The sequence below is a fragment of the Lacerta agilis genome, chromosome 10 (genome assembly GCF_009819535.1).
Source record: "Lacerta agilis isolate rLacAgi1 chromosome 10, rLacAgi1.pri, whole genome shotgun sequence".
Taxonomy (NCBI): Eukaryota; Metazoa; Chordata; class Lepidosauria; order Squamata; family Lacertidae; genus Lacerta; species Lacerta agilis.
The window spans coordinates 6356185-6383732 of record NC_046321.1 but is presented as its reverse complement, the minus strand read 5'-3'; the positions used below and the strand labels follow the sequence as shown (position 1 = coordinate 6383732).

The 27548-nt window shown below is 47.5% G+C and overlaps 1 protein-coding gene across 1 annotated transcript in view; it reads right to left on the bottom strand.

Annotated features, from left to right (window-relative positions):
* The window catches only part of PLXNA4 (plexin A4), a 535577-nt gene that overhangs the window by 128039 nt on the left and 379990 nt on the right, over window positions 1–27548 (bottom strand). Inside the window, 4 exon segments of the mRNA XM_033162012.1 lie at window positions 8622–8736; window positions 11988–12087; window positions 15501–15654; window positions 19155–19278. Of these exon segments, the coding sequence (XP_033017903.1) occupies window positions 8622–8736; window positions 11988–12087; window positions 15501–15654; window positions 19155–19278 (493 nt within the window).

Here is a 27548-nt window from a genome sequence, read left to right as displayed (position 1 = left end):
ATTGGCAGATGAAGTTGATTGAATACATGGAACTCACAGAACTGACCGCGAATCTCCGAGACCAGAGGGAAGAAACTGTGCAGGGAGACTGGAAGAAATTTAAAGACTATTTGAAAAGACGTGAAAAGATAGACATTTGAAATTAAAATCAGAGGACATTTAAGGCTACAGTAATGCCAGAAGTTAGTTTAAGATAGGATATAAGAAGTAGTTAGAATTATGTTATGTTGATTTTACTTGGATTAAAATGTTGATTAATGTTTATAATGATTAAGATTAGGTGAGAAAGAAGATTTTACAATGTTACAAAGTTACTAAAGAAGATTAGAAATGAACGCAGAAGGGAGGATGAGAGGAAGTCCTAAAATAATGTTTATAAATAGGATAAGGATAGTTAAATAAGTGTTTGTAAGTTTTTTTTGTATTTTTGTAGTCTTTTTTGTAGTGTTTGTTGTATTTTGTATGTTTTTTATTGTTAAAATTTAACAATAAATTTGGGTCCCCCCGCCCCAAATGGCAGAAAACGACACCAGTAGTGCAGTGATTTCCCCTCTGAACGATGCCAGTGCGAGGAATTTAAGCTATTCTCAATATCAACTGCATTTATCACCTCACCTTTTCCTCCAAGGAGCTCAAGGGGGCGTACCTGTTTCTCCCCCCCCCCTTTATGCCCACAACAATCCTGCGAGGTCGCTTAGGCCGAGCCCTTAGCTTGTTGTGATTTCTTGGGGCGGATGCCGTGCTTCTTTCCCTTTTCTTAAACTGCAACGCAATCTCCGACCGCGAGTCACAGCAAACGATGTCCAAACGCATCCTGGCATTGCCTGCGTTTGTTTTGCTTCTTGCGAAAAGAAGCACGGGAAGCTGCAAACTAATGTGCCGAGGAAAGCAGAGGCGGTAATAAGCATGCCATGCGCCGCGCATAGCTCCTGATTTACAGCTCGCGCTGTGTTTACATTATTACACTACTAATTTCCACGGTCATAAAATCATATTTATATTTTATGCCACGGAGCAGGGGAAGGAGGGGAAGGGGACTAAAGAGATCTTATTAGGTCATAAAAGAGGAATCAGGTCAGTGATAACACAGGGAGGGCTTCAAGCCCTGTAAATTTCCTTTGTATCTTTTGGCCAGCCTTGCCACATTTCTCTCCTTCTCTCTCTCTCTCTTTCTCTCTCTTTCTCTCTCTCTCTCCTTCTCTCTCTCTCTCTCTCTCCTTCTCTCTCTCTCTCTCTCCTTCTCTCTCTCTCTCTCTCCTTCTCTCTCTCTCCACCCTTACCAACACTTCCATCGCCTCCAAAGTCACACCGTTCCCTTGTGTAACAGAACCAGCCCAGGAGAGGCTCCAGCCGGTCAGAGGATCCTTTTAACGCACCATATATTTTATCTGCATTTCCTAAAAGTTTATGGCGCCATTAGCTTGATGGATGACGTACATATTTATTGGCACAGAAGTAATAATGGAGAAGGAAAATGCCCATAACCTTAAAAGGTAACTGAGGAAAAGAAGTGCTGCCTGGGGGATTTATGGAAGGCATAAACGTCTGTAGATAACAACAGAATAATTGAGTATTGGACTGCTGGTGGCCCCGACAGGCTCCATCCTAGTTAAGGGGGCTGTCAGAGACTCCTCCCCATAAAACTGGTTTTATTCCCTTTGTTTATTTTTTAGTGCTGGCGAGAAGTGTCTCTGAGCAAAAGACTGAGGATGCCCCCCTCTCTTTTACTCTCCATCCCAACATCTGGCTGCGTTTGCAAAACCCAGGTGCTTTTTCTGTTTTTGGCATAAAGACCCTGCTTGATCAGGCCAATGGCCCACCTCGCCCAGCACCCTTTTCTGGCAGCAATGCTTCTGAACCCCCGTTTCTGGAAAACCGCAGGAGTAGGGTGTGCTATTGTGCTTGGGTCCTACTTGCCGGTTGCCCATTGAGGCATCTGGCTGGCAACCGTGAGAAGAGGATGCCAGGCTAGATGGTCCATTGGCCTGATACAGCAAACTCTTCTTATGTTATTATGGGAACTGCAGGAAGGGAGAGTGCAGGCCCTCCAAGCGTCCCTATTTTCCAGAAGCCATCTCAGTTTCTGATTTGACCCTGGAATGTCCCGCTTTTCCTTAGGACACCCCTATTTTCATTGGAGGGTATGGTAGGAGGTCCTTATTTTCACTGGAGAGCTCTACCTCTCTTTCAAACCAAAACCAGTGAAGGCGGTGAAGGTCCTGTGTGAGTGCCTGGAGGCGGTTGGAGGATGGATGGCGGCTAACAGATTGAGGTGGAATCCTGACAAGACAGAAGTACTGTTTTGGGGGGACAGGAGGCGTGGAGGACTCCCTGGTCCTGAATGGGGTAACTGTGCCCCTGAAGGACCAAGTGCGCAGCCTGGGAGACATTTTTGATTCACAGCTGTCCATGGAGGCACAAGTTAATTCTGTATCCAGGACAGCTGTCTACCAGCTCCATCTGGTACGCAGGCTGAGACCCTACCTGCCCGCGGACTGTCTCGCCAGAGTGGTGCATGCTCTGGTTATCTCCCGCTTGGACTACTGCAATGCGCTCTACGTAGGGCTACCTTTGAAGGTGACCCAGAAACTGCAATTAATCCAGAATGCGGCAGCTAGACTGGTGACTGGGGGGGGCCGCCGAGACCACATAACACCGGTCCTGAGAGATCTACGTTTGCTCCCAGTACGTTTCCGAGCACAATTCAAAGTGTTCGTGCTGACCTTTAAAGCCCTAAACGGCCTCGGTCATGTATACCTGAAGGAGCATCTCCACCCCCATCGTTCTGCCCAGACACTGAGATCCAACGCCGAGGGCCTTCTGGTGGTTCCCTCACTGCGAGAAGCAAAGCTACAGGGAACCAGGCAGACGGCCTTCTCGGTAGTGGTGCCCGTCCTGTGGAACACCCTCCCATCAGGGGTCAGAGAGATAAGCAACTACTTGACATTCAGAAAATACCTGAAGGCAGCCCTATTTAGGGAAGTTTTAAATCTGTGTCATTTTAATGTATTTTAATATTTGTTGGAAGCCGCCCAGATGGGCAGGGTACAAAATAATAATAATAATAATAATAATAATAATAATAATAATAATAATCAGGCATAGGCAAACTCGGCCCTCCAGATGTTTTGGGACTACAACTCCCATCATCCCTAGCTAACAGGACCAGTGGTCAGGGATGATGGGAGTTGTAGTCCCAAAACATCTGGAGGGCCGAGTTTGCCTATGCCTGGTATAGAGTTATGCGAACCTCAAGCCAAGGAGATAAGTAACTATACAACCTTTAGAAGACATCTGAAGGCAGCCCTGCATAGGGATGTTTTTTTTTTAATGTTTAATGGGTGGTGTATAGATAATAAAATGATGGTGATGAAATAGGACGTCCCTATATTCATTGGAAAAATGTTGGAGAGTATGAAAGCGCTGCTGTTGTGCTCAGGCCCTGCTTGCCATTGAGGCACCCGGTTGGCCACTGTGAGCGCAGGATGGGCCACTGGCCTGATCCAGGAAGCTCTTCTGATGTTCTTATTTATCTATTGCTCTTTACTCTTTCTCCTATCACTGGGCAGCTTGCAGGGCCTGCTCCCCGGCTCATTCTTCTCGCACCTGTTACGAACCCTCTTTTCTCCACCTGGAGAGCATCCATTCCGGAGACCCAAGTGGGGCGGCAAATCTCGCTCCTTAAGCGGAGGGAAGGGGACAAAGGAAATCAGCGCATTTGAACCTGAAGGGTCTCTTAAAGGCCTGCTAACATGCAGCAGCTGTTCCGGGGGGGGGGGGAACGCACAGCCGTGGGATCTGCCAAATCCTGTGATGAATTAATATTTGAAGCCCTCATTCTTTTATGTGTCCCAAAGCATGAATGAGCTGGCATGAAATACTTGCAGCAAACAAGATATTTCTTCTCTTCTTCTTCTTCTTCCCCTCCCCTTTTCTTTTTGGCGACAAAATGCCCCCCCCCATGCTTCTCTGAGTGGAGGGGGTGGGTGGGTGGAATGAGCAAGAACCTGAAAACAGCTAAGCATGAAAAGATGAAAAACTCCTTCAAGGTAATTAGATGATTAAGAACCTTTTAAGCCCAGGACCTAACAGATTTGTTATCTGGAGCTGCTCTTTTTACACATTGCAAGCTTTTATTCTTTGCTTACCGCCCGCCTTATTGCAAATCTCTCCCCCCCCTCCCCACATCTCCCGCTGCTGCCCTAAGCCACCCACTTGGTTCCTACTCATGCAAAGCTGAAATCCTTTTCAGAGTCCTGAACAAGATACTGTTCATCTCTCACGCGGCAAAAGAAAAACAGGCAATAGAAGCTCACTTCTTCATCCCATCCATTCAAACCAGGCTAGCTTACGGCATGCGGCCGACACGCCAGCGATACAGGAGGGTTGTGATGGTAAGGAAGGAATCACTGAAAGCAGTAGCGGGAAAGGTTTCGGTGGGAGGAAGAGGTCTTTCTCGCCGCCACGAGGGCCAAATTAGAACGTAAGAACTTGAGAAGACCCTGCTGGATCAGGCAAATGGTTTCTCTAGCCCAGTACCCTTGTTCTCCCAGTGGCCAACCAGATGCCTCTGAGAAACCCGCAAGCAGGATCCAAGCACAAGAGCAACTCTCCCCTCCTGGGGTTTCCAGTAACTGGTATTCGGAAGCACCGCTGACTCTGAACATGGAGATAGATCCTAGCCATCGTTGCTAGTTGCCATCAACGGGCCTCTCCTCCAAGGATCTGTCCAATGCCCTCTTAAAGCCATCTAGCCTGGTGGCCATCACTGGGTCCTGTGGGAGGGAGTTCCATAGTTTAAATCGGGTTCTACCTTGAGTAAGAGCACATGTTGCGGTCGGGCCTGGCAAGACGCCTCCCTGTCCAGTGGGGTGGGGCCGCTAGCCGGCCTTAGCTGCAATAGGGTCAGGAGGTGTTGCTGGGCAAAGGGAAATGTAGCAACTTGTGATGGACAGCCCAGCGTCCTTTATATTGCTCTGCATGCAGGGTGATCTTCCTCTTGGCTGCGAGCTTCGGATCACCCACCCTCCCCACCCCCTTTTCAAAGGCCTCTGCTTTTGACCTTGCAACTGCCTGTCATGGGGTCGTCTGCTTTTGGGGCAGGGGCCCAGTAGGAATTTTTCCATTTGGCTGATTGGCTGTTGCCATCTGGTTTTCGCCTACTACAGTAGCAACTTGTCACAACTTGTAAGGTTGGCGGTTAGGCATTGGTTATTGTGTTGATTACTGGATGGGTGGTGCCCAACTCCAGAATCATGGTGATGATGGTACAGGGAATTCCGTTAAAGGAATCTGACGTCTCTTTATGCTTTGTCCGAACCCCCGGTAGGGGATAGGGCCGTGGCCAGGGCCCCCGGGACCTCTGGGGAGAGGAAGGCTTTGCCCCCAGCCTCCTCAACTCTCCCCAGTTGGCATTCTTCTGACGCTGACCCCAAGTCAGCTCTGTCCTGGCGGACAGCTAGTCTGAACCAATGCCTACGCAACCACTCGCCGAATTTGTATTTCAATAAAGTTGTGGCCTAAATTATTGCCAAAAAACCCAAACAAAATTAATGTCTCCAGTGTCAATTCTTTGGGGGTGGCTTGGGGACCTCGACACGCAACTATGCACTCTTACTTGAATTCTGCTTGCTGGTTTTCTGCAGATATTCTGAGAACAGGGTGCTGGACTAGATGGGCCACTGGCCTGATCCTACAGGCTCTCATTACATTCTTATGGAGGTCCAACATCATCTGCGTGGTCACAGGTCTGCCTTCTGATATGCTGACAACCACAAGAAGGAATGTAGGCTTTTTGTTGCTTTCTCCCCCCCCCCCCAAAAAAAAATCTTAGGGAATGCATAGGTTGGCATGATCTCTCTATTAACAACCCATTGCTCCTCTTCTTCTTTGCTTCTTAATAAATATCACAGTCCTAGCATGGTTCTGTCTTTGCCCTCTCGAGCACCACGTTTTCTTTCCAACAATTCATTCCACAAAGGACGGAGTTGCCAAGTGCGTAGTAAACGAGCAGGGCTCCATTCCCCCCAAGCCTCCGTTGCAAAGGGAAATTATACGTCAGAGTGAAGTATCCCTGTTACAAATCATCCCACCATATTGTCAGCCTGTTTTGATTGAGCTCAACGCCGGAAGCATAAATATTCTTGCTTTATTGCCAAGCTGAAGTTTTGAACAAGACACGGACAGGCCTTTCCAAAGTCTGCGCTTTGTGTGAGCAATGGCAATTTGGATCTTAAATCAGGTGAATGAGCGAAAATGGACTAATCCGATCTTATGTAAAAGAAGACTTGTCTCCAACTGGTCCATTAGGGGGGCAACTGTTATTGAAGATGCTACATAGAAGATGATTTCGGATGCTGTACCATTATGATCCAAATCTCCTCCAGCTCTGAGAAATAATGCTATGAACTGTTTTTGAGGTGCCATTATACACCTGTAAAGCTTTCTTAAAGGTAAAGGTAAAGGTACCCCTGACCGTTAGGTCCAGTCACAGACAACTGTGGGGTTGCAGCGCTCTATAGGCTGAGGGAGTTGGCGTTTGTCCACAGACAGCTTCCGGGTCATGTGGCCAGCATGACTAAGCCGCTCCTGGCGAACCAGACCAGCGCACAGAAACGCCGTTTACCTTCCCGCCGGAGCGGTACCTATTTATCTACTTGCACTTTGTGCTTTTGAACTGCTAGGTGGGCAGGAGCTGGGACCAAGCAATGGGAGCTCACCCCGTCACGGGGATTCGAACCGCCAACCTTCTGTTCGGCAAGCCCTAGGCTCTGTGGTTTAACCCACAGCGCCACCCGCGTCCCTTTCTCACAATGGCAGTATTCCACCAAATAACGATGGAATGACTTCTGCTTGCGCAATGAGATTTGCCCCACTCTCTCCTCTCCGTATCTCCTCCACAATTTGTTTTGGGGTCTCCCCCAACCTTCCCAAGCAGATTTGGTAATGGCATGGGATGCTCACTGGAGGAGGAGAGGGGCGTAAGTCATTTTCCGCAAGCAGAAGTTTTTCCACTCAACTAATTGTTTTATTGAATGCCACCCAATATCTTTGTTGGTGAAGTGGGGGATATGTGCGGCTTCCCTCACCCTTGATCTGGAGACTGCAGCTAGTGCAGAACGGCTACAGCCCGATTGCTGACAGGAGTGAGGCCTGGTTAGCAGATTCTGAATATCTGATCATTTTGTTTCGTTAACAAGGGCCACACGGCGTTTCCCAAGTTCCGTGTCGCGTTGCAGAGGCAGTCGAAAATCCGACTGCTGCAGCCCAATAGATACTTCTCAGGTGTTGACTGCTGCTGCAACATCTTTGGAAGGCAAAAGACTGATGCCGTTACATAGCAAATATTTTCAGGATATCATATATTTATTTAATTTCATTTAGAACCCTCCTCCTTTCTCCAAGGACCTCAAGGTTGAAGAACAATGGTTCTCCCTCACCTCATTTCCTCGCCACGGCGACCCTGTGAGGTAGGTTTGGGCTGAGATGCAAGAGCGACTGGCCCAAGGTCATACACAATGAACTTCATAGACGAGCGGGGATTCGAACCCTGGTCTCCCAGGTCCTAGCCCAAGTCTCCAACCGTTCTACTACCACTGGCTCTGTTGGATATTGACACATTCACATTGACACATGCTAACACACCCAGAGAGTGTTTGGAGGCTATTCACCCAGAAAGACTGTGATGAGAAAGGAAGTGGAGTCCATTATTAGCACAGACCAGATGCCTAGATGATAATTAAATTTATTACCTGCCCTTCACCAGCAGCAACCATATTGGGTTACAACAATTTTAAAACAAAATAGAGACCAACTAAGGTGCTACTGGAAGGAATTTTTTATTTTATTTTGTTTTGACTATGGCAGACCAACACGGCTACCTACCTGTAACTGGAACAATTTTAAATACTGAATTAAAAGCAATCAAAGCAAATTGCAACCACAGGAATAGGGTGGGCCTGGAACACACACATCTCAGGTGTTAAATGTCAGGCGTTTCATAGAATCACAGAATCTTAAGAGTTGGAAGGGACCCAAGAATTCTCTAGTCCAGGACTATATTTTGAAAAATAATAATGAACTGATTCCTATGCCCCACAAATAACCCAGAAATGCATTTTAAATAAAAACACACATTCTACTCATGTAAAAACACCAGGCAGGGCCCACAAATATTTATTTATTTTAAATAAAAGGGCACATTCTACTCATGTAAAAACATGCTGATTCCTGGACCATCCGTGGGCCGGATTTAGAAGGCGATTGTGCCGGATCCGGCCCCCGGGTCTTAGTTTGCCTACCCATGATCTAGTCTGACCCCCGGCAATGTAGGAATCCCAGCTAAAGCATCCATAACAGATGGCCTGAAAGCTGGGCAGGGAAGAAGCCAGCCACGCCTTAGGCTATGTGAAGGAAATTCCACAACTTAGGGGCTGCCACAGAAAAGGCCCTCTCCTTGGCCACCCACCCCCCCCCCCAGCCTGGAACTTTCTCAGATGAAGCCAACAATTCACGTTTCTAGAACTCTTTCCAAGTTCCCTCCCCACCCATTCCACTTAGAGGCGTGATGGCGGACCCTGGCAAATACCCCACAGGGCATTCCTGCCTTTCGGCCTTCCTACCTCAGGAACCTTGACTCGTCCTTCCAAGAAGTGGCAGTTGAGGGGTTCGTGAGTACAGACATGGCGGTATTTGCACCAGTGGCACCGGTAAGGGCTCTCCACGCAGGACAGGCACCTGGGCAGAAGGGAGAGGAGAAGGAAATCGAGAGAATTCAAATGCAAAATAGGGTCTAGACATTTAAAGAAGGTACAGGAAAATTATTATTATTATTATTATTATTATTATTATTATTATTATTATTTTGCATGAATATTTATTTGCTGCTTTTTCACAAAAGTGACTCAAAGTGGCTTAAAACAAGCATTAGTGCCCAGTATAAGAACAAGAATAAAAGAGGAAACTGAAATGATTATATATATATATATATATATATATATATATATATATATATGTTGTCCACCTTTTTCTCCAAGGAGCTCAAAGCTCTCCCCCACTGCTCATAAATCCCCACAACAGCCCTGTGAGGTAGGTAAGGTGGCTAAGTGGCAGTGTCTAGCTCTAGCCCAAGGTGACCCAGTGAGCTTCCTGAGTGAGTGGAGATTTGAACCCTGGTCTTTCCTGGGTCCTACTCTGAAGTCTAACCACTACACCACACTGGCTCATAAAAATCAGATCCCACTTAACCTATGCCATTGAAAACATGAGCAGCAGAAGAGGCCACAAATATACTTAAGTTCTGTCCTCAATGAGGACCAGAAGCCTGGGAGAATAAAAATGTTTCTGCCTCAAGCCTGGACACAGACAAAGATGATGCCCGGCACACCTTTGTGGCCAGAGCATTCCATGAATGGGGAGCCACCACCGAAAAAGGCCCCATCCTCATGTCCCTACCCTTTGAAACTCCTTCAGAGGAGGCACAGATGAGGAATGCAAGATATTGGGGTCCTGAGCTGAGTAAGTCTTTAAAGGTCAAAAGCAGCTCTTTGAACTGAGCCAATAATCCAATTGGTAGCCAAGACTGTTTTTTTATGTTTAGACCATCCTGCCCTATTCAATAACCTGGCCGCTGAGTTCTGCAGCTACTGCAGCTTCCAAGTCGTCTTCAAAGGCAGCCCCATGTGCGATGCATTGCAGCAATCTAACTGAGGGGTAATGTTATGCAACTGCTGGGTGGTTTACAGCATATATATAAAAACTGTAAAACATCAGACATTAAAAATCTCCGGATACAGAGCTGCCTTCTTCTAAAAGTCAGAGAGTTGTTTAATTCCTTGACATCTGATGGGAGGGCGTTCCACAGGGCGGGCGCCACCACCGAGAAGGCCCTCTGCCTGGTTCCCTGTAGCCTCACTTCTCGCAGAAGGTCTTCGGAGTTGCACCTCAGTCTCCGGGCTGAACGATGGGGGTGGAGATGCTCCTTCAGGTCTACTGGGCCAAGGCCGTTTAGGGCTTTCAAGGTCAGCACCGACACTTTGAATTGAGCCTGGAAACGTACTGGGAGCCAATGTAGGTCTTTCAGGACCGGTGTTATATGGTCTCTGCAGCCACTCCCAGTCACCAGTCTAGGTGCCTCATTCTGGATTAGTTGTAGTTTCCGAGTCACATAGCATAGCTGTAGGCTCTAAAACATTGCATACAACAGATGAATCCAGCCAAGAATTTTCGGACTGGGAGGGACCCCAGGGGATATCTAGTCCAACCCCTTGCAGTGCAGTAACAACAGCTCAATTGGATCAAAACTGGATCGCTGAGAATTTCAGTGTTCAGGGCCTTAACCCTCAAAGGAAGCCTGGCCATGACGGAGGCTCAGAAGGTAGAGGGCAAAGCTAGGATCAGACCCCAGCACCCACAATCTTCCTGCCCTGTCCTTGTCATATGAACTCCCTTCCTCGCTGCAAATGTAAGCCTAGACATAAAAGCAAATATCTCATAATTGCTGTGTACACATTTTTCTTTTTGCAAAAAAAAGAAAGAAAGAAAAAGGCTCGGGAACTCCCTGGGTTTATTCCTATTCCGTCTGTATCCCCGATGCAAACACTCCACCTCCCTCTCCTCCTGGTGAAATCTGTCTCTGCTTCAATCCACAGAAGACTCGGCTGTTCTTTAAATTGATAACAAGCTCCTGCTCTGATAAATCAAATTAAAAATGGATAGTGTATTATAGTTTGTCAAGTCAGAAAGCAAAACACGCCATAAATATTTAAACGCCGGCATCTCTGGGTAGCTGAAGTCGGGTTTCCAACCGCCTCCCCCTTCTCCCCCCCCCCTTCCAATTCCACCTGCGCTGCTGTTTGTCAAAGTGGCAGAGACGGGGAAATAGGATTTGGTGTCGCTTGCAAAGTGCCAAACTGAAGCAAATATCTCTTCCTGGTGCAGCTAGAGCACACTTCGAGGGCAAGGAAGTCTGTGATAGAGCACCTGTCACGGTAAAGTGTGGGGCAAAAATCTGGGCTGCTGAAGATACGGCAGGTGCACGCCATGGGAACACTAGATCTCCCGGCACATGGGAATTGCACAACCCCATGTTTGTACAAACAGGGCAGCCACCTGATATGTGTTCAAAACAGGATCATTTCCCCAGAGAATCCTGTTACAGGTGGGTAGCCGTGTTGGTCTGCCATAGTCGAAACAACATAGAAAATTCTTTCCAGTAGCACCTTAGAGACCAACTGAGTTTGTTCTTGGTATGAGCTTTTGTGTGCATGCACACTTCTTCAGATACACTGAAACAGAAGTCACCAGATCCTTAAATATAGTGAGGGAGAAGTGGCTGAATTGCAACTAATCACCAAACTTAAAACCATGGAGAAACCTGGTCTGAACAAAGACATTGGATTCTTATCTCATTATACATAACAAAGTTATCTTTAGCCATCTCACCACTTGCCTTTCCCTGCAAGACTAATTGCAGCTGTTAAGAGTCGTCAACAGGTTTTCCACACCTATCAGCTGATCACCCATTCCCACCACCCTTCTGAGTAATACCCCTCCCCACTCCCTCACTATATTTAAGGATCTGGTGACTTCTGTTTCAGTGTATCTGAAGAAGTGTGCATGCACACGAAAGCTCATACCAAGAACAAACTCAGTTGGTCTCTAAGGTGCTACTGGAAAGAATTTTCTATTTTGTTTCGACCAGAGAATCCTGGGAGCTGTGTCTCATTATGGGTGCTGAAAGTTATTAGGAGACACCCGTAGTCCCCCAAAAGCATACCCTCCAAGTACCCCAATTTTCCAGGGACAGTCCCAAAATTACGAATGCCACCCTGGCTTCTGATTTGATCCCAGAATGTCCCTATCCTCTTTTGCCAGTGCTGCCGCCGTCAAGGAGGAGGATGAGCTAGAATGTTGGAGGGTGTGCGGAAAGAGCTAAAATTCCCAGAGTTTGCCGGGGAGAGGGATTGGGGGTTAAACCGCAAACTTACGAGTTGTGGACGCTGCAGTTGTAGAAGACAAAACTGGTGCTGGCAAAAGTCATCCCCGTTTCCTTGGATTTGAGCTGGAGCTGGACAATGTGGTGGTCTCCTGGGAGAGGAAGAAGAAACAGGGCTTATTCCATCTCGTTGGCATCTGCCTGTCTAGGGAGAGAACGGAAGAGTGTGCCTTTGGAGGGGGTGAAGTCAAACCACTGGAGAGTTACAACGGCAGCTGTGGTTGTAGAGGCTGATATGGGAGAGAGACAAAGTACACGAGAAGCTGCCTCATACTGAGCCAGACCATTGGTTTGTCAAGCTCAGTACTGTCTACACTGACTGGCAGCAACTCTCCAGGGTTTCAGGCAGAAGTCTCTCCCAGTCCTCCCTGAAGATGCCAGGGATGGAAGCCGGGACTTTCTGCTTGCATTGCAAACCCTCTGCCACTGAGCTATGGCCCTTCCTGCAGCTAATTGCAAGAAAAATGTTGGGCGCTGCCTGAGGTTGACCATTTTAGCGTTCTAAAAGAGGAAGACGATCCACACTCTGTTCACAAGGAAGTTCTCCTTGCATGCCTGACTTGGCTCCCTTTCCACCTGCTCTCAAGATTCAACCCTCAGCACGCATTTAAAGCACAATGCGTTCCTTAAAGAATAATGGGAAGTCGGCTCACCTTTTAATTGGTGGGCGGTGTTGCGGCCAGGCAGCCAAGCCTCAATAGTTTTCCGGCTTAGGGGTGGAGGTATGCCGCTTCCCCCCCCCCACGTCATCTGTGCTGGGGGGACAGCCCCAGCCAATCAGCTTGCAGGGCGGGTGTCAGCACCAGTAATTTAATTGTGGCGCAGTCGGCTGGCACCCTCTTCTTGCCTCTTCATCGCATCACCCTACCCTAGGTTTCTGCCTATCTAGTAGCAATTGTCACAACTTTTGTGAGGTTAGGCATTGGGTAAGCCTTTGTTTGGTTGGAGGGGAGGTTGCTGTCTTCACCTGCCCTTCCTCAGTAAGGGTATCCTGTTAAAGGGATCCGGGGTGTGAATCCTGTCCAATGCCTGGATGTGGCCTAGGGCCATGTCAAAGCCCCTATGGGGACCCCATGGGTGCCACTATCTGACGTAAGTTATAGGGCACCCCCTATCGGTGGTTTACCCTTCCGTGGACTCCCTGCAGATGGGCAGGAGTCAAGATATAGAATCATAGAGTTGGAAGAGACCACAAGGGCCATCCAGTCCAATCCCCTGCCAAGCAGGAAACACCATCAAAGCATTCCTGACAGATGGCTGTCAAGCCTCCGCTTCAAGACCTCCAAAGAAGGAGACTCCACCACACTCCTTGGCAGCAAATTCCACTGCCGAACAGCTCTTACTGTCAGGAAGTTCTTCCTAATGTTTAGGTGGAATCTTCTTTCTTGTAGTTTGAATCCATTGCCCCGTGTCCGCTTCTCTGGAGCAGCAGAAAACAACCTTTCTCCCTCCTCTAGATGACATCCTTTGATATATTTGAACATGGCTATCATATCACCCCTTAACCTTCTCTTCTCCAGGCTAAACATACCCAGCTCCCTAAGCCGTTCCTCATAAGGCATCGTTTATAGATATAGCCTGGCTTCACCCCAATGCCTAAGCCAGGCACGGCCAAACTTGGCCCTCCAGACTACAACACCCATCATCCCTAGCTAACAGGACCAGTGGTCAGGGATGATGGGAATTGTAGTCCCAAAACAGCTGGAGGGCCAAGTTTGGCCATCCCAGCCCTAAGCCAAACCGCTCACATCTGTAACCAATAAAGTTGTGGCCTATCTGAGCCCTTAAAGGAAAATACTCTGTGCCAGTGTATTTTATTGTTCTCCTGGGAACTTTGTAGCTCGGGGGCCTTGGCACACAAATGCAGCTTTACCCCTCACAGAAGTGAAATTCCTAATACCCTAAAGAAACAACAGTTCTCAGGATTCTTTGGCGGGGAGATCTCTAAACGTGCGTCAGATGTGCTTTAAAAGAGAGACTCATAGAATTGTAACATTGCAAGGGACCCCGAAGGGCATCCAGTCCAACCCCCCTGCAATGCAGGAATCACCTTGTTTCATAGGAGCCTTCCTGCCCCCCTTCTTTAATTCCATCCGCCCCATTCCAGTAAGTATAGGCCACAACCTTATTCCCTTCCTCCCGCCCTGCATCCCCCCCCCCTGCCTAACAGACCAGGATGCTGGCTGATGACAGTAATTGCAGGAATTTCATAAGGAAGGTGCACATGTTTAATGCAAAACTTTAACCTGCCTGCCCTCTTCCACCTCTATTACTTTCTTCCTCACCTGAGAGACTCATTAATCAATCACGCCAAAGGGAACTTGACAACAACTCATCACCGCAGGCCTGTACACACACATGTGCATACACGCTCCTGCATACATTTTGCCATCGCAGTGCCCCACTGCTGCCCATCTGCCACGCGGATGACTTTGACAGCTCAGTTCAATGCGTTGCATTGATTAAGAGCTGGGGGACTTCAGAGGGCTGGACAGAGCAGTGGGAGCAACGTACGCCTGCTTGCCCCAAAGTTTAAATTTGGGCAAGGGGGGAGAGAAGGTCCACTTGGATTCAGCACATGTCAGAAATGACCCCCTCCCCTGTGCCGTATCAAGATATTCAAGGTCAGCTCTTGGGTTCACTGAGATAAGTGGCCCCTGAACTCGTTTCAGGGTTATGCGCCCTCCCCAAATGCCACAGCTCACCTTCAAAAGGAAAAGGGAAATCCGAAGAAGAAGAAGAAGAAGAAGAAGAAGAAGAAGAAGAAGAAGAAGAAGAAGAAGAAGAAGAGTTTGGATTTGATATCCCGCTTTATCACTACCCTAAGGAGTCTCAAAGCGGCTCACATTCTCCTTCCCCTTCCTCCCCCACAACAAACACTCTGTGAGGTGAGTGGGGCTGAGAGACTTCAGAGAAGTGTGACTAGCCCAAGGTCACCCAGCAGCTGCATGTGGAGGAGCGGAGACACGAACCCGGTTCCCCAGATTACGAGTCTACCGCTCTTAACCACTACACCACACTGGCTCTCAAGAATGTTGGGATGGGTGCATCTGTCTGTTTTGGCCTCTCTCCATTCCCCATTTTTTTTCTAATCTTAAATTCATTTCCCCCACATCAGTTTGCACTTTTTTTTTAAATTAAGGAAACCCTCATGAAAATGTATCACTGTGGATTTCCCCTCGTAACGTATTTGTGTATGCAATGTTGCTTCACGTGCACCTTTTTTGCAAAGCCTTTTCCCTTAAAACAATGCATTTTGTATGGCTTTCCCCGCTAATATGTACAGTTCTTAATGCATGTTTTACCCAACATCTTGCACTCTTTGTGAGCATGCACTGACAAAATTCAAGAGGCGTGTGGGTTTCAAAGGACGGCTGCTCTTTGGCCGGTGCATCCTTTCGGCAACAGTGAATTGTGCAGGTGGCGGGCCTTTAGATGGGAGCTGAATTCAGTTCCTCCCCGTCTCTGTAACAGACATCCTGGGTGGAGACTCAGTTGGACTCACCGTTCTCGGTGATGATCTTTGGCACCTCCTTGGCTGCGGGGGACTTGCACTGAATCCGGCTCCCCAGCACCACGCCGTCCATTTCCGACAGGTCCCCAAAGGTGCAATTGACGCCGTCCGACAGCTCCGGGACATTGTAAGTCTCCAGGACCAGCTGCAGGAGAAAAGGGAAGAGGAGAAGTAAGGGGTGGTTGTTGGAGGAAGCCCAGCGAGAGAGGGAGAACCACACTGGCGGTGCTAAGACAACATGACTCTTGCTCTATAAGTGGCATCCTTCGACAGAAAGCAGTGCTCGGGGGGTGTGGGAAGGGGTGCGATGCAGATGTAAATGCGAGGTGGTGTGTGGCGATGCAGGGACTCCTGGCACAGCGCCCGTGCTGGGGTGGGTTTGCCCGGTGGGGGGGTAGGAGTGCTCTGCAGCGCCGATGCAAAGTGGGCAGCCTTTGGGGAATGCCGTGAAGGTTCGAGGCTCGCCTGGAAGGCGGCTAGTTACTCACAAGAGGCACTCTGCGGACTACAGAGAAACTGCAATGCTGCAGCCTAACTCTCTACGCCTCCTCTCCTAGCACCACCAGCAGAGGGCGCTCTCTGTCACCAACAAGGCCCTGCGCATAAAGGAGTCTACATTGTGAAATAGATAAATAAATGGGGCCACAGGTACAAATCACGTCCTCACAAACTCACGGACCGCTACGTGTGTGCAGCATACACTGCCATTATTCATACAGATGTAAGCTGTTTCAGCAGAGAAGCAAGGTAATAAAAACTGCTTTAAGCAGATAGATAGAGCAGCTGTGCAGGACCCAGGTCCGATTCCAGGCACAATTCAACGTGCTGGTGCCGAACTTTAAAGCTCCTCACAGCTTGTGACCAAGGTACTGAAACACACGGCCTCTAATAACACAAATTGTTCTAGTTACAGGTAGGTAGCCATGTTGGTCTGCCATAGTCAAAACAAAATAAAAAATAAAAAAATCCTTCCAGTAGCACCTTAGAGACCAAATAAGTTTGTTCTGGGTATGAGCTTTTGTGTGCATGCACACTTCTTCAGATATTTCCTTTGTGTGCATGCACACGAAAGCTCATACCAAGAACAAACTTAGTTGGTCTCTAAGGTGCTACTGGAAGGATTTTAAAAAAAAAAAAAAAAAAAAAATTGTTCTGACAAATTGTTCTGGGAGTCTTTGAGACGTTATTTTTAGTTGGCTCTGATAACGATTTGTCCTGTAAGCCCACTAAGTGGGAAAACAGTGTATTAATATTGTATAGTGAAATGCCCAGTTTATGGCAAGAGCGCAAGGTGTCAGGGAGGTTTAGAGCCCCCTTGGGTGCCCAGTTGCCTCATCAGATGCTCAGAGAAGCAACTGATTTCTATGTCCGGGCATTTAAACCATGGCTCTCTCCAAAGAATCCTGGGAACTGCTGTTTAACCCCCACCAAGCTGTAACTCCCAGCTCCCTTAACAAACTGCAGTTCCCAAGATTCTGGGAAGCACGCAATGTAAATATGCTATAAATGTTTTGGGGCAGATGTGACGTGAGGCCCTTAAATGGGTCTGAAATATGCCCCCGTCCCACAAATCTGGTGACTGAATATATGTGGGGTGATTTTCCAAGATAGGGAGTGACTCATAATCTGAGCAACACAGAGTTGTTGTTTTTTTCTGCTGTAAAAGAAAGAAAAGTGAGGGGGGGGAACTACAACTGGAAAATTACCTACTGATTATCTTTCGTGTGTGGTGAATTCCTGTTCTTTCTGATTTGTTTAAAGGTACAGTATACGCCTGTGTGATTTCACGTGTGTTTAATGCTTAAATATTGTTCAGTGAGGTGTACAGGAAGAAAGAACAAAATAAAATAAAAAAATCCTTCCAGTAGCACCTTAGAGACCAACTAAGTTTGTTCTTGGTATGAGCTTTCGTGTGCATGCACACCAAGGAAAACTCCTGAGCCGCATTACACCCCATTCCTGTGCGAAAGATGTGGGCACACTTGGCACCCACTGATTTCAATGGGTCCAGGCATGCCTAAACTGTCCACAGGATCCTCGAGATCCATTCAGCATGGCCAGTTGGACCACCAAGTGCAAACCCTCCAACATTCCTCAGATGAAAAGAGGAACAATTCTCACTCCCCCCTGCCACCATCAAACTGATTAGACACAGAAGCATTTTTTTTTAAAAAAAAATCAAGACTCCTTCCTCTGTTCCTCCTTTCTTCCCATCCAGGCATAGCTGTCAAGTTTAGGATTTGAAAATAAGGGATCAGCAGTCTCACCTATCCCGGGGACAGTCACATGTCAGTGGTGGGCGGAGCCAGAAGCAAAAGTGGGTGGAGCAGCAATGTAAACTCCAAGCGGGCTCGGGTTCGGAGCGGAGCAAAGAGGAGGGCAGCCATGTGCTGCGTGCGATGGAGCCCCATCGTCGTCTTGTCTGATCCCATCAAAACAGGACAGGAAGCAGCAGCCGCTCAAAGGCAGCCAGACTCCGCCCACCAGCTAACCCTATTGGCCGGCTGAGGGGCTCGGTGGCAACGGATAGGGGCTGATGCAGGGGGAGGAATACACCCCCCTGTAAGCACGGGAAATGGCTCCCACTTGCTTTGAGGGCTGAGGCTTTTCTCTCCAAGTAGGCGAGGTCTTCCCACCCAGTCCCTGGCCAGCAGGGGAGGAGCTGCTTCCATTAAAAATGGGAAATTTAAGGGAAATAAAAAATAAGGGAGAGCAGCAGGAAACTGCTTGAAATAAGGGAGAATCCCGGGGAAAACGGGATACTTGACAGCACTGCATCCAGGGTGGCCCTTTACTCTCTCTGCCCCTCAGAGCTGGTATATCACATCTTGTATGGGTACACAACCTTTTCAAACTTGGGTGAGAAACCACGTTATTTTGTTATTTCATATTTTATATTTGTGTATCTAGTGTTTGTATGTTTCTTCCAGTTATTATATCATATTTAATCTTTTCAGCTGACGATGGTTAAAGACACCAAAACAGGACCCTGTCCTGGCTGTAGATTATTCTGGACCCCACCTTACTGTAAAAGACTTTTGTATCAGACGCTGCATGGACATTTTGCATCAAAAGACTCTCTAATGGAACTGGAACCTGAACTATTTGATTAAATACAGTATTATTGAACCGAGATATTACATTGAAAAATTTCAGTTTGTGAAAACTATCTAAAGATAAAGTCTGCCCTCTTTTGGGACATATATTCTAGTAAATTGCATCGTTATATAAAATGTATGGTTGTACGCTTCTCGTTTCCTATGTTTATTGTTGAGTTGTGAATAGGGATTATTCTCATTATTGAATGGTAATTGTTGGCCTGAGTTCTTTGTCTGCTTTCCAAGAGAAGAGGCTGCCAGTGGCGCCCATGGGGAGGCCACGGAGAGGCCACAGGATGTTCCCTCGCAGCCGCCAGCACCGGGGGAAACAGGGACAGCCTGGGATCAAATCAGAAGCCGGGACGACTTTTGTAATTCCAGGACTGTCCCTGGAAAACAGGGTATGCAAGTACGTGCTTTGCGTCCATACAGAACTCGATGTGCCGCTAAGCCTACAGGTCAGATGGGGCATCAACAGGTTGGTAAGGGCAGGGGAAAGCTGAAATGGGGTGTTTTGCGGAGAAGAATAAGGCCTCCTCTCTCTTACCATGACGCTATACTGTGAGACGGAGATGTTGTTGGGGTGTACGGTCAGTCGGACGCACTGCTGTATCTCCGAGGCAAACCTCCGGGGCTCTCTGGACCGCTCACATTGCTCTTTCCTTGTGCACCTGGGAGGGAGGGGAACACAGAAGAAGGTTTGAGAAGTTAGCGCCTGAAGCCAGAAGAGAGGTAGCAAACAAATCCCGCGGTGCTCTTGCCTGGTTTTCTTTCGTTAGGTCAAAGATCAGCGCCAGAGATGCTCCAACAATTGTTTGCAGAGAGGTACCAAGGATAATAGGATGTGGCTGGCGCTGTGGGTTAAACCACAGAGCCTAGGGCTTGCCGATCAGAAAGTCGGCAGTTTGAATCCCCGTGACAGGGTGAGCTCCCGTTGCTCGGTCCCTGCTCCTGCCAACCTAGCAGTTTGAAAGCACGTCAAAGTGCAAGTAGATAAATAGGTACCACTCTGGCGGGAAGGTAAACGGCGTTTCCGTGCGCTGCTCTGGTTCGCCAGAAGTGGCTTTGTCATGCTAGCCACATGACCCAGAAGCTGTAGGCCGGCTCCCTCGGCCAGTAAAGCGAGATGAGCGCCGCAACCCCAGAGTCATCCGCGACTGGACCTAATGGTCAGGGGTCCCTTTACTTTTACCAAGGATATTATTATTATTATTATTATTATTATTATTATTATTATTATTACCTGCCCTTCACATAAGGTCCCAGGGCAGGTGATAACAATTTAAAACATGACGTTAAAAACAACTTTAAAAACTTGCAACTGGAGAAGAAAACACCGCAACCACAAAAAAATAACATCGAACAAAAACAGCAGGAACATCTAAGGAAAAATAACAGAAGTTCATACAACCGCTTACATATAGATTTCAGATATTTCTGCATTAGAAATCTTCAAGGCCGTTTTCTAAAGAGATTTTATGTTCCCCATGTCACGGGACGCCAAACTTTGGAGCAGCTGCAGAAATGGGCAAGAAGTGTCTGTCCACTCAGAAATTGGACAGAAAACAGAACCCTCACTCTGATAGGGTTATATTATTATTATTATTATTATTATTATTATTATTATTATTATTCTGTATATTTATTTATACTCTTCCTTTTTCCCTGACAGGGACTCAAGGCAATTTTCAGATAAAAATAAGAGCTAAAAACATAGTAAAACATAGTAAAAAATAGTGATTATAAAAAAAAATAAGCAATGGTAGAATTAAAACAACACACACACACACACACACCATACAGATAATTACAATAAAACAGCACAGCATGAGCCCTTTCCCAAAAAGCTTTCTGTTCCCAAAATCCTGCTGCCGGCAGAAGGATAACAAGGATGGAGCCAGTCTAGCTTCTCTAAAAAGTGAGTTGCAAAGTCTGGGAGCAGCAACGGAAAAGTCCCTCTTCCCCTTCCCTACCAAGCAGGCCTGAAAGGGTGGAAGGACTGAGAGACCTAAAAACCCAACCAGGAAATTTGGTCTTACACATAGTTTGGACCTAAGCCGTATGACCTGACTTCATCAGGTAGCTAAGTCTCACTTGGTACATAACATTATGTCATTGCCTAATAATAATAATAATAATAATAATAATAATAATAATTTATTTGTACCCCACCCATCTGGCTGGGTTTCCCCAGCCACTCTGGGCGGCTTCCAACAGATATTAGGATACATTAAAATGTCACAGGTTAAAAACTTCCCTGAACAGGGCTGCCTTCAGATGTCTTCTGAATGTAAGGTAGTTGTTTATCTCTTTGACATGAGATGGGAGGGCGTTCCACGGGGCGGGCGCCACTACCGAGAAGGCCCTCTGCCTGGTTCCCTGTAACCTCACTTCCCGCAGGGAGGGAACCGCCAGAAGGCCCTCTGCGCTGGACCTCAGTGTCCGGGCTGAACGATGGGGGTGGAGACGCTCCTTCAGGTATATTGGGCCGAGGCCGTTTAGGGCTTTAGAGGTCAGCACCAACACTTTGAATTGTGCTCAGAAACGTACTGATGGTGTTTCCTGCTTGGCAGGGGGTTGGACTAGATGGCCCTTATGGTTTCTTCCAACTCTATGATTCTATGATTCTAGATCTCTCAGGACAGGTGTTATGTGGTCCCAGCGGCCACTCCCAGTCACCAGTCTAGCTACCGCATTCTGGATTAATTGCAGTTTCCGGGTCACCTTCAAAGGTAGCCCCATGTAGAGCGCATTACAATAGAGCACATTACTAGCTATGGGATCCCTAATTGGTTGGACCACATACCAATAAAAAGACCCCCATTTTTTTTAAGGAACCAGAGCAGATGCCAAGAAGATCAGCACGAAGAGCGATGAAAAAGGTTCTGAAAGTTCTCCAAGGGTGGAAGAACCGAAAGCTGGGCAATGACCACCAAACACACCTCTCCATGAGTCCTTCCCAACTGAATCCAACATAAATAAAGACTCGGCTCTCAGTGGATCGCTGGCAGTTCCCAGGGAAGGAAGTAATTATGGCTTTCATCTCACAACCCATGTGGCTAGTGGGGCCCAGGGTTAATAAAAAAGGAGCTCCAGCAAGTTTGCTGATTATAATCCATTAAACTAATGCAACACACCTTCAAAGGCTGGTTTCAATGGATTCTTATGAAATTAGAAGCAATGCAGGCCCCATTAAAATCCCCTCTGAAGCTCAAATATGAAAGTTAAATAATTTGCCCTCTCCCAAACTTTGATGTTTCTGTTTCTAGGTTATGAGCATCTAGCAAGAGTTGTGGTGGGAAGAACATCAAATGCACTCGGGCGCAAATGCATTCAACGCCTCAGCACCGAAACCTGTAGGGGAACAGGTGATGATTTGACCGAGCATTTGGATTTGATGTATGCATGCAGAATTATTATTACTATTGTTATTGTGAATAAGCAGAATGAATCTGGACTACTTTAGACTGCAGGTAGGCCAATCACATTTTCATGCGACATTCTTTCTCCGCGGTGTGTGAATGTTCTATGAGTACATTTCCTGCTCCCCTTTGAGCATTCAAAAACTGGTATCCCCCCACCCGTAGTCTGAAGTGGCACACTCCAATCACCCCCATTCTTCTCCATTGTAGATCAGAACCACATTCAGAACTCATAAAGATTATAAAGCCTTAAATAGCTCAGGGCAGCCAAACCTCAAGGACCGCCACTTTCCATAGGAATTGACTCGGACCCTGTGAACATCAAGCTGGAAGGTGTACAGAGGAGGGCAACCCAGATGCTCAAGGATCTGGAAACTATGCCTTATGAGGAACAGTTGAAGGAGCTGGTTATGTCTAGCCTGGAAAAGAGGAGACTGGGAAGAAGTATGAGAGCCATCTTCAAATATCTTGAAGGCTGTCACATGGAAGAGGGGGGCATGCTTGCTTTCTCCTGCTCTGGAGGGTAGGACTCAAGTTACAAGAAAGGAGATTCCGACTAAACACCAGGAAGAACATTTATGACAGTAAGAGCTGTTTGGCAGTGGAACAGACTCCCACAAGAAGTGGTGGTCTCTCCTTCCTTGGAGGTTTTTCAGCAGAGGTTGGATGGCCATCTGTCATGGAAGCTTTAGCTGAGGCCTTTTCCTCATCGACTCCCTGCTTGTGGGATGCTCTCCCCAGGGAGACTTGCCTGGCACCATAGTTACATATCTTTAGGTGCCAGGCAAAAGCAATCCTCTTCCCCCGAGCCTTTGGCTAATAATACAATCTATGGACTTTTAAACTGGGGTGGTGGTGGTATTGGTTTTGTTTATTACTATGGGGTGTATTTTTGTCCTTTTATATTGTGATCCTCGGATGAAGGGCTGTATAGAAATTGAATGCAGTGGTCCCTCGACTTAAGAATTTAATCCGTTCCGAAATCACATTCGTAGGTTGAAAAGTTCGTAAGTCGAAAAAGCGATTTCCCCATAGGAATGCATTGAAGCAGTTTTAAAAAGAAAAATTTGTAAGTCGAGGAAACCGCATCTAAAATTCGTAAGTTCAATAAACCACATCTAAAATGCCAACGGATTTCCATTCAGATGTCAAAAAATTCGTTGGCGTGCAGCCACTTTTTTCATTCCTAAGTCAAAAAATTCAGATGTCGAGTATTTCGTAAGTTGAGGGACCACTGTAAATAAAACAAGTAAATAAATACAAACTAATTCATGGAAGGGGAGACTCTCAATAGCTAGTAGCCATGATGGCTATGTGCTGTCTCCATGATTGGAGGCAGCAATGCTTCTGAATACCAGTTGCTGGAAACCACTGAAGGGAGACAGATCTTGTGTTTGAATCCTGCTTGCAGGTTTCCCATAGGGACATCTGGTTGGCCACTGTGAGAAGAAGCTGCAGGACTGGATGGGTCATTGGCATTATCCAACAGGACTATTGTTTTCTCATCAGTTCTGCTGAGCCGTATTTTCACCCAAGAGCAACAGTGCATTGTTACCTCATTCCTAGCATTGCGGGAAACTAACCTGGCGACAGAGAGGAACGCCACTGCCTGAAACTTGCATTGGTGGTCAGAATAGATATGAACTGCCGAAATCCCAAAGGAACAGAAAAGACTATTTATGCATGCGACCATGGCTGCGCGGATGCTATCGGCCCAGAGATGGAAAGAAAATAAAGTCCCGACCAGAGAAGAATGACAGATTAAGTTGATGGATTATGCCGAAATGGCAAAAATGGCAGGAAGAATCAGAAATGAGGACTAAAATTTTAATCAGGAATGGGGAAAATTTATAATTTGTCTTAAAAACCATTGTAAACAGTTAAACTTGTTAGTAGGACAGGAATAACACTTGTAGTTTAATGGTGAATTTTGCATCTAATGGAGAGGTAAAAGATTTGGATTATTATAAAAGATGCATGAGAAAAAGACTAACAATAGGACTCACAAAAGGGGAGGAGAGAAGTCCAGGAGACTCCTTGGAATCTTGTTTTTATGTCATATGTCGTATAGGTGACTGTAAAACTGTAATTTGAAAAACCACACACACATATATATATATATATACGGTTCCATATATATGAATAGTGAATCCATTTCAGAGTAAGTTTTGCTCCCTGGCCTCAACATTTAGCTCTTTATTAGCTCCGAGAAAGTCAGCATGCAAAGGGGGGAGGATGGCGCCGTTCCGAGGAAATCTATAAATGGGAAAAAGTACTTCTTGTTCTACTGCACTTTGCAGCCAGATTTGACTGATAGCATCAGGTGTACGTACTTGAGCAAAGCAGCCCTTTCTTGCTACAAGCCAATATCCCATTAGCTTTCTTTCCCCCCGTTTGCGCTTAAGAGAGAATTTTAAATGCTGGGTCTCCAGAGAGGCTGTGGAGAAGCAGAATGCCGGCAGCCTCTCTGTGTATGTGCGTTTGTGTGCGATGGGAGCAAATGCCAGCAGGAAAACACCGTTAGGAGCTTATGCTTGCCAGTCTCGGCTCAGGAAAAAAAAAATGTCAGCAAGAGGATCGGGCGAGGAATGGGGAGACGGCACCTCCCAGAACATCCCAGGCATGATGGACTATTATGCTCCTCCAGGGACCTCATCCACAGGTTGGTCACCCATGACAACCTTAGGGTAGCATCGCCTGCCGTTTGTTCAGTGTCAGGGAGATGTCGTCTCGATCAAGCCACAGAATCTCAGCTTCTGTGCCGTGCCAGGCAATCATGAACAATGCAGCCATATGGCAGCTGGTTCCGATACCTACTAGAGGAATAGGATTCACATGAGGGAATCGAGTTAAAAGCTCGGCGACTGGTGGCAGAAGGGGGAAGCAGGTGAGCCGAATAGATTAAAAACAAACCGAGGAAATTATCTGTCTAATAAGAGCCTGCGCAAGTGGCAAGACAGCCACGGCCACGGCCTGCTCTGCTCTCCCTTCTGCTCTGAGCATCAGCCCTCCTGTCACAGCTCTGGCAGGGAAATCATCCCTCTCATCAGCAGTCACATTCCTCTTTAATAAGACATCCGTCACTCCAAAGCAAGGGTGGCCAACGCCTCTAGTCTGGAGGCTCTAGTCTCCTAGTCTCCAGGCTCGGGGAAAGCGTTGGGGTAGGGTGAGCGTGGCCAGCTTCATCACAAAGCTGGTGCTATTTGCATGCCAAGGCACCCGAGCCACAAAGTTCCCAGGACAACAATAAAACACAAAGACATGAAGTAATTTGGTTCAAGCCAAGGATCCCGGCACCGTCCATACAGCGCTGAAGTGGCGCCAGCGGCAAACCGCTATGTACAGCACATGTGCGGTGTCACTACGTGCGGCACATGCGCTGTACATAGCGACACCACACATGCACCATACATAGCGCATCGCCACCCTGGGTGTCACAATGCCTTCGTTCACCCCTGGATGTATCACAAGGCCCCTCTAGCAGGGATGGCCAACGCCTCTAATCTGGAGGGTGGCATTTTCTCTCCCAGGCTCGGGAACAGTGGTGGGGTTAGGGTGGGAGTGGACAGCTTTCATCACCAAGCTGGTGCTCTTTAGCGAAAGAGGGATTGATTCTATGATCAGAGATGGGCAAATATGAACATAAGAAGAAGCTGCTGGATCCGGCCAGTGGCTCATCACATCCAGTATCCCGTGGTCATGGTGGCCAACCAGATGCCTGTGGGAAACCTGCAAGCAGGATTTGAGCATAAGAGCTGCAGTTTCCCCTCCTGTGGTTTCTCCCCTCCTCTGTCTCCAACGATGGAGGGCAGAGCACAGCCCTCCGGGCTAGTAGCCATCTCTATCCCTCTCCATGTATTTGCCTAATCCTCCTTTAAGGCTATCTAGGTTGGCGGCCATCACTGCCTCCCCTGGGAGTGAGTTCCATCGTTTAAACCATGTGCTGGGTTTACAAGTCCCTTTCTATTATCTGTCCCAAATCTTCCAACAGTTCTGGTTTCTGTCTGTATCTCATTTTTTCCCCAATCTTAAATTCAGTTCCCCACATCTCCTCATCAGCTTGGGAATTGCCTTTCAAGAAAAAGAGCTCATGAAAATTCACCTCCATCTTGGAGAGGATTTCTCCCAATTAAAACATTTTTTTCCTGTGCATTTTTGCCTAACACGCACCACTTTGCAGAATAACCCCCCCCCCAATATGTACACATTATTTTTGACTCATATGCACATCTTTCTACACATTTCTTGAATGGGGAACTGCATTTCAAAATTCGGAGACGTTCAGGTGGCTGTTTTGGTTTGTGCATGGTTTCAGAAAGTGTGGATTAGGTAGGTTCGTCTTTAAATGCAAACCAAATCCAATCTCTCCACTATCCCTCACTCAGGTCTGGCATGTACACAATGTATTCCAAACCCAAAGTAGAAACCTCTCCCGCAAAGTGTGTCCTCTCAAGCCTTACTGCTTGAAAATTCTTTTGGCAGAACCACAACAGAGTTTGCAAAACAGTCCCATCCAGCTTCCAGGTTTCTAAAAGCAGAAAGAGATGCTGCAACCTTCTCCTTTTTCGACAGAACTTAACAGAATGCCACTGACTCCAGCTTCTGCCTCTCCCTCTTCATCCCCCGCTCCCACCGTGCTCCGACCGAGAGGCACCAGATTATAGTTACAGCTTGTTTGCAGGCTGCACAGAGATAATCAAGAGCAAAGACCTTTGACTGCAACTTTACTAGCAATTTCCACAACAACAAACTTGGGAGGAAGTTGGTGCACCAGAGTTCACTCTGTGCAGCTGTTAAGCCTGGACTGGTGTGGTTAACAGCTAACACAATGCATGAGGCTAAATTAGGGTCACCAGACGTCCCCATTTCCCGGGGACAGTCCCTGGATTTGCGAATCTGTCCCTGGACAAATTCCATCCCTGGAATGTCCCCAGGATATGTGGCAGTGGCAGGAGCAGTTGGCTCTGGCTGGCTTCAAGAGCTGCTCGTCCCCATATGATGGTGGCGCAGGGGCTCTAAGATGTAGCTTCTGGTCTGCCTCCACCTTCCCTGACCCCAGCAACTAAGCTGTGAAGGGTGGCTTCGTGCTGCCTATCGGAGCAGCCCTGATCCCAACTCCTACTTGCGTGCAAGCAGGAGCAAGGCGGGGATCTCTCAGTTAGGCAACGGGAACCCTCCCTTCCCAGCTGAGGGATCCCCGCCCCCTCCTGCTTGCACACAAGTAGGAGTTGGGATAGGGGCTGCTCCAGCGGGAAGGGAGGCATTGTGCTGCCTAACTGAGAGATCCCTGCCTCCTCCTGTTTGCACGCAAGTAGGAGTTGGGATTAAGGGACCCAGGTGGCGCTGTGGGTTAAACCACAGAGTCTAGGGCTTGCCGATCAGAAGGTCGGCGGTTCAAATCCCTGGGGCTGGGGGTCTCTGTAGCATCCTGAGAGCCCTTCCACCACCTTGCGCTGTGCTGGGGACACTTCCCTGACACATACCCCCCAACATTTCTCTGATGAAAATAGGGACGTCCC